Source organism: Salvelinus namaycush, chromosome 4, assembly GCF_016432855.1.
Source record: "Salvelinus namaycush isolate Seneca chromosome 4, SaNama_1.0, whole genome shotgun sequence".
Classification (NCBI taxonomy): Eukaryota; Metazoa; Chordata; class Actinopteri; order Salmoniformes; family Salmonidae; genus Salvelinus; species Salvelinus namaycush.
Window position 1 is genome coordinate 5,584,559 of NC_052310.1, and position 16,980 is coordinate 5,601,538.

At 46.6% G+C, this 16,980-nt stretch overlaps 1 protein-coding gene across 3 annotated transcripts in view; it reads right to left on the reverse strand.

The window, feature by feature from the left end:
• LOC120045414 (protein shisa-6-like) overlaps positions 1-16,980 on the reverse strand; it is a 124,143-nt gene that overhangs the window by 99,340 nt on the left and 7,823 nt on the right. The window contains exon 3 of one of the 3 annotated variants that reach the window (XM_038990294.1): positions 5,718-5,819. The exons of 1 other annotated variant lie outside the window; for it this stretch is intronic. In XM_038990294.1, coding sequence (XP_038846222.1) covers positions 5,718-5,819 — 102 coding nt within the window. Of the gene's footprint in view, positions 1-5,712; positions 5,820-16,980 lie in introns of all 3 variants that reach the window. One more of the 3 variants, XM_038990293.1, reaches the window with a different exon arrangement.

Consider the following 16,980-nt stretch of genomic DNA (forward strand, 5'->3'; position numbering starts at 1 on the left):
GACCCAGTGTTGTGGTGGACCCAGTGTTGTGGTGGACCCAGTGTTGTGGTGAACCCAGTGTTGTGGTGTTGTGGTGGACCCAGTGTTGTAGTGTTGTGGTGGACCCAGTGTTGTGGTGGACCCAGTGTTGTGGTGGACCCAGTGTTGTGGTGGACCCAGTGTTGTGGTGGACCCAGTGTTGTGGTGTTGTGGTGGACCCAGTGTTGTAGTGGACCCAGTGTTGTGGTGTTGTGGTGGACCCAGTGTTGTGGTGGACCCAGTGTTGTGGTGGACCCAGTGTTGTGGTGGACCCAGTGTTGTGGTGGACCCAGTGTTGTGGTGAACCCAGTGTTGTGGTGGACCCAGTGTTGTGGTGGACCCAGTGTTGTGGTGGACCCAGTGTTGTGGTGTTGTGGTGGACCCAGTGTTGTGGTGTTGTGGTGGACCCAGTGTTGTGGTGGACCCAGTGTTGTGGTGGACCCAGTGTTGTGGTGGACCCAGTGTTGTGGTGAACCCAGTGTTGTGGTGAACCCAGTGTTGTGGTGGACCCAGTGTTGTGGTGGACCCAGTGTTGTGGTGTTGTGGTGGACCCAGTGTTGTGGTGTTGTGGTGGACCCAGTGTTGTGGTGAACCCAGTGTTGTGGTGTTGTGGTGAACCCAGTGTTGTGGTGAACCCAGTGTTGTGGTGGACCCAGTGTTGTGGTGTTGTGGTGGACCCAGTGTTGTGGTGGACCCAGTGTTGTGGTGGACCCAGTGTTGTGGTGTTGTGGTGGACCCAGTGTTGTGGTGGACCCAGTGTTGTGGTGAACCCAGTGTTGTGGTGTTGTGGTGAACCCAGTGTTGTGGTGGACCCAGTGTTGTGGTGGACCCAGTGTTGTGGTGAACCCAGTGTTGTGGTGGACCCAGTGTTGTGGTGAACCCAGTGTTGTGGTGTTGTGGTGGACCCAGTGTTGTGGTGAACCCAGTGTTGTGGTGTTGTGGTGGACCCAGTGTTGTGGTGTTGTGGTGGACCCAGTGTTGTGGTGGACCCAGTGTTGTGGTGGACCCAGTGTTGTGGTGGACCCAGTGTTGTGGTGTTGTGGTGGACCCAGTGTTGTGGTGGACCCAGTGTTGTGGTGGACCTAGTGTTGTGGTGGACCCTGGCAGGCAGATGTCTTCCAGCTGGTCTAAAGCAAAGCCCCTTTGACCTCTGCTATCTTACCCAGAGAAAAAACAACAATACACTGCCTGTAATTAACTACTAAACACACACATACACACACACACACACACACACACACACACATACATTCACACTCCCTGTAATTAGCTACTAAACACACTCACACACACTCACACATACACATACAAACACTCACACTGCCTGTAATTAACTACTAAACACACACATACACACACACACAAACTCACACATACACACACATACACACACTCACACGCACTGTAATTAGCTAGCCAAACAGACGGCAGCTTATTCAACATCAACTAGATCACGATTCACAGTTTGGTTCTGACTAACTCAGGAAATGTTGTTGTGGTCTTGGTTCAATACTCAGTGGTGACTCAGTGGTCTGTTCTAGCCTTGAGCCACGGCCCAGTACAAAATCAACTGTTTCCCTCCATTTTGGAGACTAATGTCCAGAGACCTGAAAGGGTAAAGCTAATCACTGATTTCTGCTCAGCTCAATATCGCCCGGTCGTTTTCTATACATTAGCGAGCCATTAATTGATATCGAACAATAACCGAGAGAGACAGAGTAAAAAAAGACACAACGGAAGAGAGAGAAAGAGGAGAGGGGTGAAAGAAGACCGAGGAAGAGAGAGAAAGAGGAGTGGGGTGAAAGAAGACCGAGGAAGAGAGAGAAAGAGGAGAGGGGTGAAAGAAGACCGAGGAAGAGAGAGAAAGAGGAGACGGGTGAAAGAAGACCGAGGAAGAGAGAGAAAGAGGAGCCGGGTGAAAGAAGACCGAGGAAGAGAGAGAAAGAGGAGAGGGGTGAAAGAAGGCCCGAGGAAGAGAGAGAAAGAGGAGTGGGGTGAAAGAAGACAGAGGAAGAGAGAGAAAGAGGAGACGGGTGAAAGAAGACCGAGGAAGAGAGAGAAAGAGGAGAGGGGTGAAAGAAGGCCCGAGGAAGAGAGAGAAAGAGGAGTGGGGTGAAAGAAGACCGAGGAAGAGAGAGAAAGAGGAGACGGGTGAAAGAAGACCGAGGAAGAGAGAGAAAGAGGAGAGGGGTGAAAGAAGGCCCGAGGAAGAGAGAGAAAGAGGAGTGGGGTGAAAGAAGACCGAGGAAGAGAGAGAAAGAGGAGACGGGTGAAAGAAGGCCCGAGGAAGACAGAGAAAGAGGAGACGGGTGAAAGAAGACCGAGGAAGAGAGAGAAAGAGGAGGGGGGTGAAAGAAGGCCCGAGGAAGACAGAGAAAGAGGAGACGGGTGAAAGAAGACCGAGGAAGAGAGAGAAAGAGGAGGGGGGTGAAAGAAGGCCCGAGGAAGACAGAGAAAGAGGAGACGGGTGAAAGAAGACCGAGGAAGAGAGAGAAAGAGGAGACGGGTGAAAGAAGACCGAGGAAGAGAGAGAAAGAGGAGAGGGGTGAAAGAAGACCGAGGAAGAGAGAGAAAGAGCAGAGGGGTGAAAGAAGACCGAGGAAGAGAGAGAAAGAGGGGTGAAAGAAGACCGAGGAAGAGAGAGAAAGAGGAGACGGGTGAAAGAAGACCGAGGAAGAGAGAGAAAGAGGAGAGGGGTGAAAGAAGACCGAGGAAGAGAGAGAAAGAGCAGAGGGGTGAAAGAAGACCGAGGAAGAGAGAGAAAGAGGGGTGAAAGAAGACCGAGGAAGAGAGAGAAAGAGGAGACGGGTGAAAGAAGACCGAGGAAGAGAGAGAAAGAGCAGAGGGGTGAAAGAAGACCGAGGAAGAGAGAGAAAGAGGAGAGGGTGAAAGAAGACCGAGGAAGAGAGAGAAAGAGGGGTGAAAGAAGACCGAGGAAGACAGAGAAAGAGGAGACGGGTGAAAGAAGACCGAGGAAGAGAGAGAAATAGGAGGGGGGTGAAAGAAGACCGAGGAAGAGAGAGAAAGAGGGGTGAAAGAAGACCAAGGAAGACAGAGAAAGAGGAGGGGGGTGAAAGGAGACCGAGGAAGAGAGAGAAATAGGAGGGGGGTGAAAGAAGACCGAGGAAGAGAGAGAAAGAGGAGGGGGGTGAAAGAAGACCGAGGAAGAGAGAGAAAGAGGAGACGGGTGAAAGAAGACCGAGGAAGAGAGAGAAAGAGGGGTGAAAGAAGACCGAGGAAGAGAGAGAAAGAGAGGGATGACAAAAATAAAGAGACAGAAACACACGTCCAACCTAGATCTACTGTCACCCAACGTAGTTTGTTTGTGCATATTTTTGCAAGTTAGCCCAGGATATTTGTTTTTATATTCTACGTGCTAAGATTCCAATCTGGAAATGTGTTTGTTCTGCAGCGAAAAAATATCGGACAACCCATTGTTACAAAACACAAATGTAACCGCAGAAATCTGGGATACTAAACCATACACCATACTGCCTCACAAGCATACAGCTTGGGATGGAAACAGACAGAGAATTGTCTGTGATGTTGGGAGAGAGAGACTAAAAACTAAAAACGAATCCTAGATATATAATCTAGCAGTGATTCTCATAACTTATGTTTCATGGGGGAACTACAAAGAGGAGAGAGAGAGAGGGAGAGAGAATGGATGAATACCATTGTGAACAGTCCTGCCTCGAGGGACCACAACACACTGAGACACAAAAAAGGAGCAAAGATGGAAACTGCAAATTTTATGTAAACAATAAAGTATTTTTCTTCTCAATAGAACAACAGAAGCAAAGCAGATAATCTTCCCAGATGGAATGGAATAGGGTGAAATAGAAATGTCCCTCTCTCTGTCCCTCTCTCCGTCCCTCTCTCTGTCCCTCTCTCCATTTCTCTATCTGTCCCTCTCTCTGTCCCTCTCTCCATTCCTCTCTCTGTCCCTCTCTCCATTCCTCTCTCTGTCCCTCTCTCCATTCCTCTCTCCATTCCTCTCTCCATTCCTCTCTCTGTCCCTCTCTCCATTCCTCTCTCTGTCCCTCTCTCTGTCCCTCTCTCCATTCCTCTCTCTGTCCCTCTCTCCGTTCCTCTCTCCGTCCCTCTCTCTGTCCCTCTCTCCATCCCTCTCTCTGTCCCTCTCTCCATTCCTCTCTCTGTCCCTCTCTCCATTCCTCTCTCTGTCCCTCTCTCCATTCCTCTGCAGTTGGTTGGCCCGAGCCAAACCGTGACACCTCTCGTGAGGAAGAGAGATATTGATTTATTGGAGCATCACCTGATGCTGACCTGGTTCCACTCCAAGCCTCCATCCGTTCCACCAGCCCAACAGAGAACAGGGTTTATGGGCAGGCAACAGACCAGACGTCAGCCAAACCCAGGGATAAATCTTTACTGTGTAAATCTGCAGAGCCGCACATATTAAATCAATGACAGAATCCTCATCTGATGTAATTAATATGATGAACATGGAATCAGGAGGTTTTGACAGTGTGAAAATAGATTGTATGAATCTCCCAGTGTATAATTATTTATGTAACTTCTCCTTTTGGCTCTACTGTACAGTACAGTGCTGATACCACCCAAAAGACTGCTGCTACCGCCCAAAAAGACTGATGCTACCACCCAAAATGACTGCTGCTACCACCCAAAATGACTGCTGCTACCGCCCAAAATGACTGCTGCTACCGCCCAAAATGACTGCTGCTACCGCCCAAAATGACTGCTGCTACTGCCCAAAAAGACTGCTGCTACCACCCAAAATGACTGCTGCTACCGCCCAAAATGACTGCTGCTACCTCCCAAAACGACTGCTGCTACCGCCCAAAAAGACTGCTGCTACCTCCCAAAACAACTGCTGCTACCACCCAAAACGACTGCTGCTACCGCCCAAAATGACTGCTGCTACCGCCCAAAAAGACTGCTGCTACCACCCAAAAAGACTGCTGCTACTGCCCAAAACGACTGCTGCTACCACCCAAAAAGACTGCTGCTACCGCCCAAAATGACTGCTGCTACCGCCCAAAAAGACTGCTGCTACCACCCAAAAAGACTGCTGCTACCTCCCAAAACAACTGCTGCTACCACCCAAAACGACTGCTGCTACCGCCCAAAATGACTGCTGCTACCGCCCAAAAAGACTGCTGCTACCACCCAAAAAGACTGCTGCTACTGCCCAAAACGACTGCTGCTACCACCCAAAAAGACTGCTGCTACCGCCCAAAATGACTGCTGCTACCGCCCAAAAAGACTGCTGCTACCACCCAAAATGACTGCTGCTACTGCCCAAAAAGACTGCTGCTACCACCCAAAAAGACTGCTGCTACTGCCCAAAAAGACTGCTGCTACCACCCAAAAAGACCATAAATCATGAGGACGGACAACACTTGGCTGTGTGTTGACTTCAAGGAGTCAAGCTTCCGATGTAACAGATGCAAGATACTTTTCCCGATGGCACTGTATATGTAGAAGCTACAGTTTAGCTAGACAAAGTGTAGGAGATGGACACACACACACACACACACTGGCGTACCACACACCCCCGCACCCCCCACCAGATAGATTTATATAGATAAGATTTGTAAGGGTAAGAGGTTAGATAGAGTTGGATAGAAAATATTAAATAAATGTAAAATAAAGGTAAAATTCAAAAAATAAGGATTATATAGAGAAAGATAAATAAGATATAGAAAGTACTGTACCTTTGGGCTGGCCGCGTCCCAACGTGACAAACCCAGAGGAGATGAATGTATTAAGGTCGTGACCTCCACTGCTGCGGACACTCTCCTTCCCGTAGTGGAGACCTGCAAGAGCCAATCACAGAGTCAGAAACCTGAATATGTTGTAAACCTATAGGGATGTGCTCACACATTGAGGAGGATTCTTCCAAAGACTGCTTCCAGCAAAGCTGATTTTTCTACTGATTTAATATGCTGGGCACAAATATCATGTCTTAGGCCTACCCTGCTGGGCAAAGATATAATGTCTTAGGCCTACCCCACTGGGCACAAATATCATGTATCAGGCCTACCCTGCTTGGCAAAGATATCATGTCTTAGGCCTACCCCGCTTGGCAAAGATATCATGTCTTAGGCCTACCCTGCTTGGCAAAGATATCATGTCTTAGGCCTACCCTGCTTGGCAAAGATATCATGTCTTAGGCCTACCCTGCTGGGCAAAGATATCATGTCTTAGGCCTACCCCGCTGGGCACAGATATCATGTCTTAGGCCTACCCCGCTGGGCACAGATATCATGTCTTAGGCCTACCCCGCTGGGCACAGATATCATGTCTTAGGCCTACCCCGCTGGGCACAGATATCATGTCTTAGGCCTACCCCGCTGGGCACAGATATCATGTCTTAGGCCTACCCCGCTGGGCACAAATATCATGTTGCAAGGACACACAAATACTGCTTGTGTAACCTTTATCATGGGCATGCCACATTCCTGACCCCAGCAGGCGTCCTGTGAATATAAAGGCTCTCGTCAACCCCCTTCTCCTAATTCCTTTCCCATCTCATTAGGTGAGATAGCGTGAAGCGTCGCGAGGGAAAAGGCTACGCATTATGAATGTATTGTCCGTGACATAAGGATACGTGACTTTCACCTTCAACGGTCACCTTTTGCATGTGAAAGACGTATAAGGTGATAAAGGTACTGTACCATTCACATGTGAGAATACCGTTTTCTTTCTTTGATCGTACCTTCTCTATTTCCCGTCTCTATGTTCTTTTGTGAGCAGAATAATGTGAATAATCAGATCATTTCATTACGGAATGAGAGGGAGAGGTGGTGTTGTGTAGCTCAGAGGGACTGGCAAGGTTATTCATCTCCAAGGGCGATGAACCTTTACCACAGTGAGGCAGACGGAGGTCATTTACATGGTACAGTGTTGTCAGCTCGCTGTCAACTGTGGAGAGGGCATCTCTCTCTCTCTCTCTCTCTCTCTCTCTCTCTCTCTCTCTCTCTCTCTCTCTCTCTCTCTCTCTCTCTCTCTCTTTCTCTCTTTCTATATTTTCTCTCTCTCCCCCTCTCTCCCCCTTTCTCCCCCTCTCCCTTCTCTCTCTCTTTCTATATTATATTTCTATATTCGCTCTCTCTCTCTCTCTATCTTTTTCTCTCTCTATATTTTATCTATCTCTCCCCCTTTCTTCCTCTCGCTCTCTCTCTTTCTCTCTTCCTCTCTCTGTCTATATTTTATCTCTCTCTTCCCCTTTCTCCCTCTCTCCCCCCCTCCCTCTCTCTCTCTCTCTCTCTCTCTTTCTTTACACATTTCCTCTCTCCCTCCCTCTCTCTCTCTCGCTCTTTCTCTATCTTTCTCTCTATCTTTCTCTTTCTATATTGTATATCTCTGTCCCCCTTTCTCCCTCTCTCCCCTCCCTCTCTCTCTCTCTCTCTCTCTTTCTTTATCCCTTTAACCTCCCTCCCCCTCTCTCTATTTCTCTCTCTCTTTCTATATACATTTTCCTCCCTCCCTCTCTCTCTCTCTCTCTTTATCCCTCTCTTTCTATATGTTCATAAATCACCCCTGCAGAATAAGTACTCATCCTTTGTAAGAACCAATCTACCCATGGTGAACTGTACAATACTCCTTTTTCATGGAAACATTGATTGACTGCTCATAAAACAAATGGGTTGAAAAGGGCTGTAAAATACTGTTACCTTAAAAACAGACGTAAATGCATGATGCCATTATGCAAAATAGCCACTACTTAACAAGAAGTAATTGTAGGTTTCTACACTCAAAGGTCTTCATAAGATTAATTACAACCTCATACCTGCAACGCCACCGACACATCTCTCTCATATTCACACAGAAGTGGATTTATATTAACCATGTTGACACAGTCAGCATAGAAATACTCCTCTTTAAATGGAAGTGATGATTATCAAACCCACAAGGAGAGAGGGAGGGAGGGAGGTCACTGAGAAGATGTTATAGCCATGCAATTTTCGGATTAATTGGTGGAAGATTAGGAAAACAGAAAATGTAGAGGGCAGAGTGAATCTGATTATGAATCGTATCTTAATTAAACTAATTAAATCATAGTTTAGTAATCCAGGCAAAACTCATGCATGCTGTCCTGAAAATCTCTCCAAGCAATAAACACAGACAAACACAGACATGTACAAACACACACACATGCGCACGCACACACACATTTGTCCGCAAAAATACATGCACACACTCAGAAACTAAAGGGCTGAGGGAAATGTACGAAGGTCATGTCAAAACACGGTTGCGTAAAAAGCGAGAAGGTTAAATTGTTATCATGTGCATATACTGTACACTCTTAGAAAAAGGGTTCCAAAAGGGTTCTTCAGCTGTCCCCATAGGAGAACACTTTTTGGTTCCTGGTAGAACTCTTTTGGGTTCAATGTAGAACCCTCTGTGTAAAGGTTCTAGCTGGAACCAAAAACAGCTAATGGATGATTATATGACCTAACAGCTAGTGGATGACTGTATAACCTATATGTTATGTCATATAGGCATCTGTTAGCTGTTAGGTCAAATAGTCATCCAGCAGCTGTTTGGTTATACAGTCATCCATTAGCTGTTATGTTATATAGTCACCCATTAGCTGTTATGTTATATAGTCATCCACTAGCTGTTAGGTTATATTGTCATCCATTAGCTGTTATGTTATATAGTCATCCACTAGCTGTTTGGTTATATTGTCATCCATTAGCTGTTAGGTCGTATTGTCATCCATTAGCTGTTAGGTTATATTGTCATCCATTAGCTGTTAGGTTATATTGTCATCCATTAGCTGTTAGGTCGTATTGTCATCCATTAGCTGTTTGTTTGTGCAGCAGTGTCACCATTGAACTTTGAATGTCAGGGAAACTGTTGTTGTTATTGAGTCACAAATAGGACCACTGACCCCAAAATGTTAGAATATGGATACTGGGCAGAGTGAAAACACAATAAACATGCCTTCCTCTATTCAGACTTAATTAGACAACGACAAAAAATCCTGAAAAACTCATTATTCAATGAAGTTTCTCTTTTTCCCCTTTTCCCCTTTGTTTCTTTACTTCAAACCGTTTAAGGTACAAATCTCTGCAAGGCCTCTAAAAGAATCAACTCTCAAGGACTTTTCCTTGTTGTGGCTGCAGGGTGCATCGTGTTTACCCGAAACCTGCCTCTGAAGTGTACAACAACAAGCAGAGTGGATAAGAATATAAATAGCAGCCTTTGCCGTGCGCCGCATGGTTTCCTATTCTGCTGTCTGCACTGGATCTGTTTTGAAGGAATATACTGTATCCAGCGCTGACGGCGGGATGTTTTCTTTAGCAATGCACCAAGGATACCCATGATACACCTGACCTGCATTTATAAATACTGTGTGTGTAATTTAAGGGGGGAAATATTGTTGGGGGGTTTCATTGTTGTGATGCGGAAAGCTACTAGACAGCATTAGAAAAAGTCAAATAGGGGGTGCCTACATTTGTCCTGTTTCACTGCATGAACAAGTGGGTAACCTGTATGAGTGTGTGCAACGAAAAGGAGTTTTTTGCATATCCCAACTTCCACTGAGACACCCTTGGAGAGTGTGGCCACGGCCAGGTTTGAAGATCAGAGAGGACAGTGTGTCATTTTATCTCTTGGCTCAGCCTCTCCAGACCTTTAGCTGTAGTTACACCTGGTTTACTAGGACTCTGTCATCTGATTCCAGACCTTTAGCTGTAGTTACACCTGGTTTACTAGGACTCTGTCATCTGATTCCAGACCTCTCAAACACACGAGTGGCCAGTCTTGGAAGGCTGCAGTGTGTGTGCAGGGTGTAGAGGATTTTCTTTCTTTCTTTCTAAATGTTCTATCTATCTAACTGTGTCATCCATATTCATGTGTGGCACATTTTGCATATGCATTTTCAATGTGAGTGAGTGGTATCTATGTGTCTCTCTCTCCCCCCGCTCTGCTGTACTACCAATCGCCAACCCCTTAGTCCTTACAATATTAACTCCCAATTTATACACACACATTACCGATGCCTTCTCTCCTCTGCCTGTCACTGCATGTCATGTCCAAGCTCACCGGACTGCTGGATCCCCAGTGGAAGGAGAGCTGGGCTGGACCAGCCTACTTGGTGAGCTACGTTCACTAGCTAACACTAACAATGTTTGTTTGCAGGAATGAAGGCAGGCAGACACACAACCAGACAGGCAGGAAGGCAGAGAGGCAGAGATACAGTTAGATAGACAGAGAGAGAGAGAGAAAGTGAGAGAGAGAGAGTGAGAGAGAGAGAGATTCCTGACCTCCACTGAGTATGACTACCCATAAGGTCACAGTGAGCAAGTTAGCCAGTCGGGTAGGTAGGAGTAGGACTGTTTTGGTGACCGTATTACCGTATTGGCCACGAGTCATGACTGCAGTCAAATTCCATGTGACCGTTTAGGCATGGTAATTAGGCTTCTCCAAGCTCTGATGCTGCTGATGGTCAGTAGCAGCCTACTAAACGTGCTGACTGCCTGGTACTCAGCACTCTATTGTCCCTCGAATCACTATAATATAATATAATCAAATTTAATCTAAAATATAATCAAACACTTCATGAGAGCCCATGAGCTCATGTTGCGCAACATTTCTATAAGCTATGCAATAGCGTGAGTTTTGATGGCTTCTATTAGAAATATGAGGATCCCATCGGCTTTCTATAGACTAGGCCTACTATATTTCTTTCTCAACTTTCCTAACATTAAGCACATTGCTTATATTTACAACAGGAGTATAGCCTACCTGGCTGGCATGAAAATTAACCACGGGAAAAATGTCCTCCGTTCGCTATTTTTTCCCCTGTTCCGAGACATGTGCATGATAATGGTCCATTCTAAATCTAAACTAATGTCACACATATATTATTTAGTATATGTAAATACAAGACTAAATCAAGAATAGTCTGATGGGTGACAATATTAGCCCATCATTGTGAATGATGCCCAGCTTATACCCAGATCTGTTGCATCATCTTCTTTGATTTTAAAAGTTTTTTTGATGCTAGTGGTATTAATTTGGAACTATTGCATCCCACAACTGTCCCAGACTATGTTTGGAATAGAAGGACAAGTTGACCAATAGAATAGAGAGATAGTATATTGACATAGGCTAGTGCTTTTGCTGATCGTTAGCCTTATTCATCTTGTAGGCAGAGGAAAAGTAAACATAGACAGCTCTAACATCTTCAATATGCGCCTCGGAATTTGACAAGGAGGCATTTGCGTCACCAATGTGTCCGTCTTCACTTGTAGCCTACTTCGGAGCTAAGACGCCTGTGAGAATGACCCAATCACGTGACGGACATTGGCTAATAAGAATTGAGATATCTGAGAGAACCATGTGAGTGAGAGGTGCCCGGAAGAGAAGGGAATTGTAATTTTTATATTCAGCCCAAGGGCACAACGGCCACTGGCCGCCAAAGGCATGGACTTTTCTAGGGGGCATTAAGGCCACACAAGGGGGATGCCGCCAGGAAATACGAGGCATTATCAAGTACTTGTCAGATTGTGAATGAGAGACTGATGAAGTGTGTGCAGCCTGCGCAAAAAACTAATCATGAGACTTTATTCAAATCATCATTAGAGTCGCATCATGCAGCCTTAGAATGTATTAAAAATCCAAATATATAGCGCAACATTTGTATCACAACTAAAGTTACATAAATAACTCAAAATTAAGCATATAAGAAGACCTGTTTCTTTGTTAACCGCTCAACACAGAATAGCCGCGTGTTTGTAATCCCTCATAATTCGTTTGGAGAAAAATATCCTTTCTATTTTCAATTGTATTCTGCATACTATAAAATAATATAAAATAATGCCATGGAATTCGAAGCAAATCTTGACTGCTAAATTAACTAGTGTAGCCCACAGCCATATGGCATAGCCAGATCAGTGACTAACATAAGGACAACTCAGAATATGCTATTCTGTTCTTCTGAAATAGACTGCATTTTCTTCATATCATGTTTCTTTAGACCTGTCTAAAATCATGGATAGATTGTGATGGTATAGGCTATATTACATGGATTTATTAGACTTTTTAAAATGTAGATGTTCCAAAGGTCTGCATCAGTGGCTTGTAGGCCGTGTGTGGAGGCCAGGAGATGCAAAATGTGTTGATGTTAATTAACGGGCAATTACAGTGAGACCGGCAGTTATTTGCTTGACAATCACCGGCTAACAAAATGTGATGACCACCACAGCCCTAGGCGGCTGCGCATTTTCCCTTTCCTCCCTTTCCTGGCATGGCTCGTTGGGCCCTAGCATTAGGACTAGATTGATACAGTGAATCAGGGGAACAAACGGGACCTCTGACTGGGAGCATACTGGGGTCGACATGGCCCGTCACGCACCTAACTAGCCCGCACCTCTGTCTGTCTGTCTGTCTGTCTGTCTGTCCAGCTGTGTGTCTCTACGTGTATTTTTTTGACTACGCGAGTGGGTTTTTAGGGCTGTCTGCCGATCTTACCTTTCTCTCTTGTTGTTTTGAGGTGGAAATTGAAACCTGAGCACACCTCTATCTCTGGCCGTGTCCGAAATCTGTCTACGTACTAAAACTATACAGTCGTGGCCAAAAGTTCTGAGAATGACGCAAATATTAACTTTCACAAAGTCTGCTGCCTCAGTTTGTATGACTGCAATTTGCATATACTCCAGAATGTTATGAAGAGTGATCAGATGAATTGCAATTAATTGCAAAGTCCCTATTTTCCATGCAAATGAACTGAGTCCCCAAAAAACAGTTCCACTGCATTTCAGCCCTGCCACAAAAGGACCAGCTGACATCATGTCAGTGATTCTCTCGTTAACACAGGTGTGAGTGTTGACGAGGACAAGGCTGGAGATCACACTGTCATGCTGATTGATTTTCAATAACAGACTGGAAGCTTCAAAAGGAGGGTGGTGCTTGAAATCATTGTTCTCCCTCTGTCAATCATGGTTACCTGCAAGGAATGGTTACGTGATGTCATCATTGCTTTGCACAAAAAGGGCTTCACAGGCAAGGATATTGCTGCCAGTAAGATTGCACCTAAATCAACCATTTATCGGATCATCAAGAACTTCAAGGAGAGCGGTTCAATTGTTGTGAAGAAGGCTTCAGGGCGCCCAAGAAAGTCCAACAAGCGCCAGGACCGTCTCCTAAAGTTAATTCAGCTGCGGGATCGGGGCACCACCAGTACAGAGCTTGCTCAAGAATGGCAGCAGGCAGGTGTGAGTGCATCTGCACGCACAGTAAGGCAAAGACTTTTGGAGGATGGCCTTGTGTCAAGCAGGGCAGCAAAAAAGCCACTTCTCCCCAGGAAAAACATCAGGGACAGACTGATATTCTGCAAAAGGTAAAGGGATTGGACTGCTGAGGACTGGGGTAAAGTCATTTTCTCTGATGAATCCCCTTTCCGATTGTATGGGGCATCCAGAAAAAAGCTTGTCCGGAGAAGACAAGGTGAGCGCTACCATCAGTCCTGTGTCATGCCAACAGTAAAGCATCCTAAGACCATTCATGTGTGGGGTTGCTTCTCAGCCAAGGGAGTGGGCTCAATCACAATTTTGCCTAAGAACACAGCAATGAATAAAGAATGGTACCAACACATCCTCCCAGAGCAACTTATCCCAACCATCCAGGAACAGTTTGGTGATGAACAATGCCTTTTTCAGCATGATGGAGCACCTTGCCATAAGGCAAAAGTGATAAGTAAGTGGCTCGGGGAACAAAACATTGAAAGTATAATCTAATACTCAACTCACCAATACTAAGAACGCTTCACATAATACTAGACTCACCCATAATGAGAATGTGTAATCTAATACTAGACTCACCCATACTGAGAATGTGTAATCTAACACTAGACTCAACTATACTGAGAATGTGTAATATAATACTAGACTTACCCATACTGAGAATGTGTAATCTTATACCAGACTCACCAATTCTGAGAATGTGTAATCTAATACCAGACTCACCAATTCTGAGAATGTGTAATCTAGTACTAGACTCACCAATATTGAGAATGTGTAATCTAATACTAGACCCACCCATACTGAGACCGTGTCATCTAATACTAGCCTCAAGCATACTGAGAATGTGTAATCTAATACTATACTCGCCCATACTGAAATTGTGTAATCTAATACTATACTCGCCCATTCGGAGAATGTGTATTCTAATACTCACCCATACAGAGAATGTATAATTTAACACTAGACTCACCCATACTGAGAATGTGTAATCTAAAACTAGACTCACCCATTCTTGGAATGTGTAATCTAAATCTTGACTAACACATACTGAGAATTTGTCATCTAATAAAATACTCAAACATACTGAGAATGTGTAATCTATTACTAGACTCACCCATACTGAGAATGTGTAATCTATTACTAGACTCGCCCATTCGGAGAATGTGCATTCTAATACTCACCCATATAAAGAATGTAACGGTTGTTCTCCTCCTCGTCTGAGGAGGAGCATGGATCGGACCAAAACGCAGCTTGTGGAGAATACATGTATGATTTATTTTAAAGAAGACGAAACGACGAACACTGACAAACTATACAAAACAACAAACGACGTCAACAGACCTGAACATGAGAACTTACATATAACGAAGAACGCACGAACAGGTACAGACTAAACAAACGAAACAGTCCCGTGTGGTACAAACACTGACACGGAAGACAATCACCCACAAACAAACGGTGTGAACAGCCTACCTTAATATGGTTCTCAATCAGAGGAAACGTCAAACACCTGCCCCTGCTTGAGTACCATATAAGGCTAATTAACAATGAAACTAAACATAGAAACAAACAACATAGACTGCCCACCCAGCTCCCGTCCTGACCAACTAAACACAGCTAAACAAAGGAAAATAAGGTCAGGAACATGACAGTACCCCCCCTCCCCCAAGATGCGGACTCCGGCCGCAAAACTGAACCTATAGGGGAGGGTCTGGGTGGGCATCTGTCCACGGTGGCGGCTCTGGCTCTGGACGTTGTCCCCACCCCACCATAGTCAATCCCCGCTTCCGTAGCCTCCTCCCAATGGCCACCCTCCAAATTAACCCACCGGGATGAGGGGCAGCACCGGACTGAGGGGCAGCACCGGACTGAGGGGCAGCTCCGAACTGAGGGGCAGCTCCGGACTGAGGGGCAGCACCGGACTGAGGGGCAGCTCCGGACTGGCTGAAGGCTCTGGCTGCTCATGGCTGGCTGACGGCTCTGGCTGCTCATGGCTGGCTGACGGCTCTGGCTGCTCATGGCTGGCTGACGGCTCTGGCTGCTCATGGCTAGCTGACGGCTCTGGCTGCTCATGGCTGGCTGACGGCTCTGGCTGCTCATGGCTGGCTGACGGCTCTGGCTGCTCCTGGCTGGCGGAAGGCTCTGGCTGCTCCTGTCTGGCGGAAGGCTCTGGCTGCTCCTGTCTGGCGGAAGGCTCTGGCTGCTCCTGTCTGGCGGAAGGCTCTGGCTGCTCCTGTCTGGCGGAAGGCTCTGGCTGCTCCTGTCAGGCGGAAGGCTCTGGCTGCTCCTGTCTGGCGGAAGGCTCTGGCTGCTCCTGTCTGGCGGAAGGCTCTGGCTGCTCCTGTCTGGCGGAAGGCTCTGGCGGCTCCTGTCTGGCGGACGGCTCTAGCGGCTCCTGTCTGGCGGACGGCTCTAGCGGCTCCTGTCTGGCAGACGGCTCTGAAGGGTCAGGACAGACGGGCGGCTTTGAAGGCTCAGGACAGACGGGCGGCTCTAGCGGCTCAGGACAGACGGGCGGCTTTGAAGGCTCAGGACAGACGGGCGGCTTTGAAGGCTCAGGACAGACGGGCGGCTTTGAAGGCTCAGTACAGACGGGCAGCGCAGGCGGCGCTTGGCAGACGGACAGCTCAGACGGCGTTGGGCAGACGGGCAGTTCAGGCACCGCTGGGCAGACGGCAGACTCTGGCCGGCTGAGGCGCACTGTAGGCCTGGTGCGTGGTGCCGGAACTGGAGGTACCGGGCTAAAGACACGCACCTTAAGGCTAGTGCGGGGAGCAGCAACAGGACGCACAGGACTCTGGAGACGCACAGGAGGCTTGGTGCGTGGTGTAGGCACTGGTGGTAATGGGCTGGAGACACGCACCATAGGGCTAGTGCGTGGAGGAGGAACAGGGCTCTGGAGATGCACAGGAGGCTTGGTGCGTGGTGCCGGAACTGGTGGTACCGGGCTGGAGACACGCACCATAGGGCTAGTGCGTGGAGGAGGAACAGGGCTCTGGAGACGCACAGGAAGCCTGGTGCGTGGTGTAGGCACTGGTGGTACTGGGCTGGGGCGGGGAGGTGGCGCCGGATATACCGGACCGTGCAGGCGTACTGGCTCCCTTGAGCACCGAGCCTGCCCAACCTTACCTGGTTGTATGCTCCCCGTAAAATACTGAGAACGTGTAATCAAATACTACTCACCCATTCAGAGAGTGTGTAATCTAATACAATACTCAAACATACGTAGTATGTGTAATCTAATACTAGACTCACCTATTCTGAGAATGTGTAATCTAATACTAGACTCACCCATACTGAGAAGGTGTAATCTAAAACTAGACTCACATATACTGAGTATGTGTAATCTAATACTAGACTCACCTATTCTGAGAATGTGGACTCTAATACCAGACTCAACCATACTGAGAATGTGTAATCTATTACTAGACTCACCCATAATGAGAATGTGTAATCTAACACTAGACTCACCCATACTGAGAAGGTGTAATCTAAAACTAGACTCACATATACTGAGTATGTGTAATCTAATACTAGACACACCAATACTGAGAATGTGTAATCTAATACTAGACTCACCTATACTGAGAATGTGTAATCTAATACAATACTCAAACATTCTTAGAATGTGCAATCTAATACTAGACTCACCCATACAGAGAATGTGTAATCTAATACAATATTCAAACATACTGAGAATGTGTAATCTAATTCTAGACTC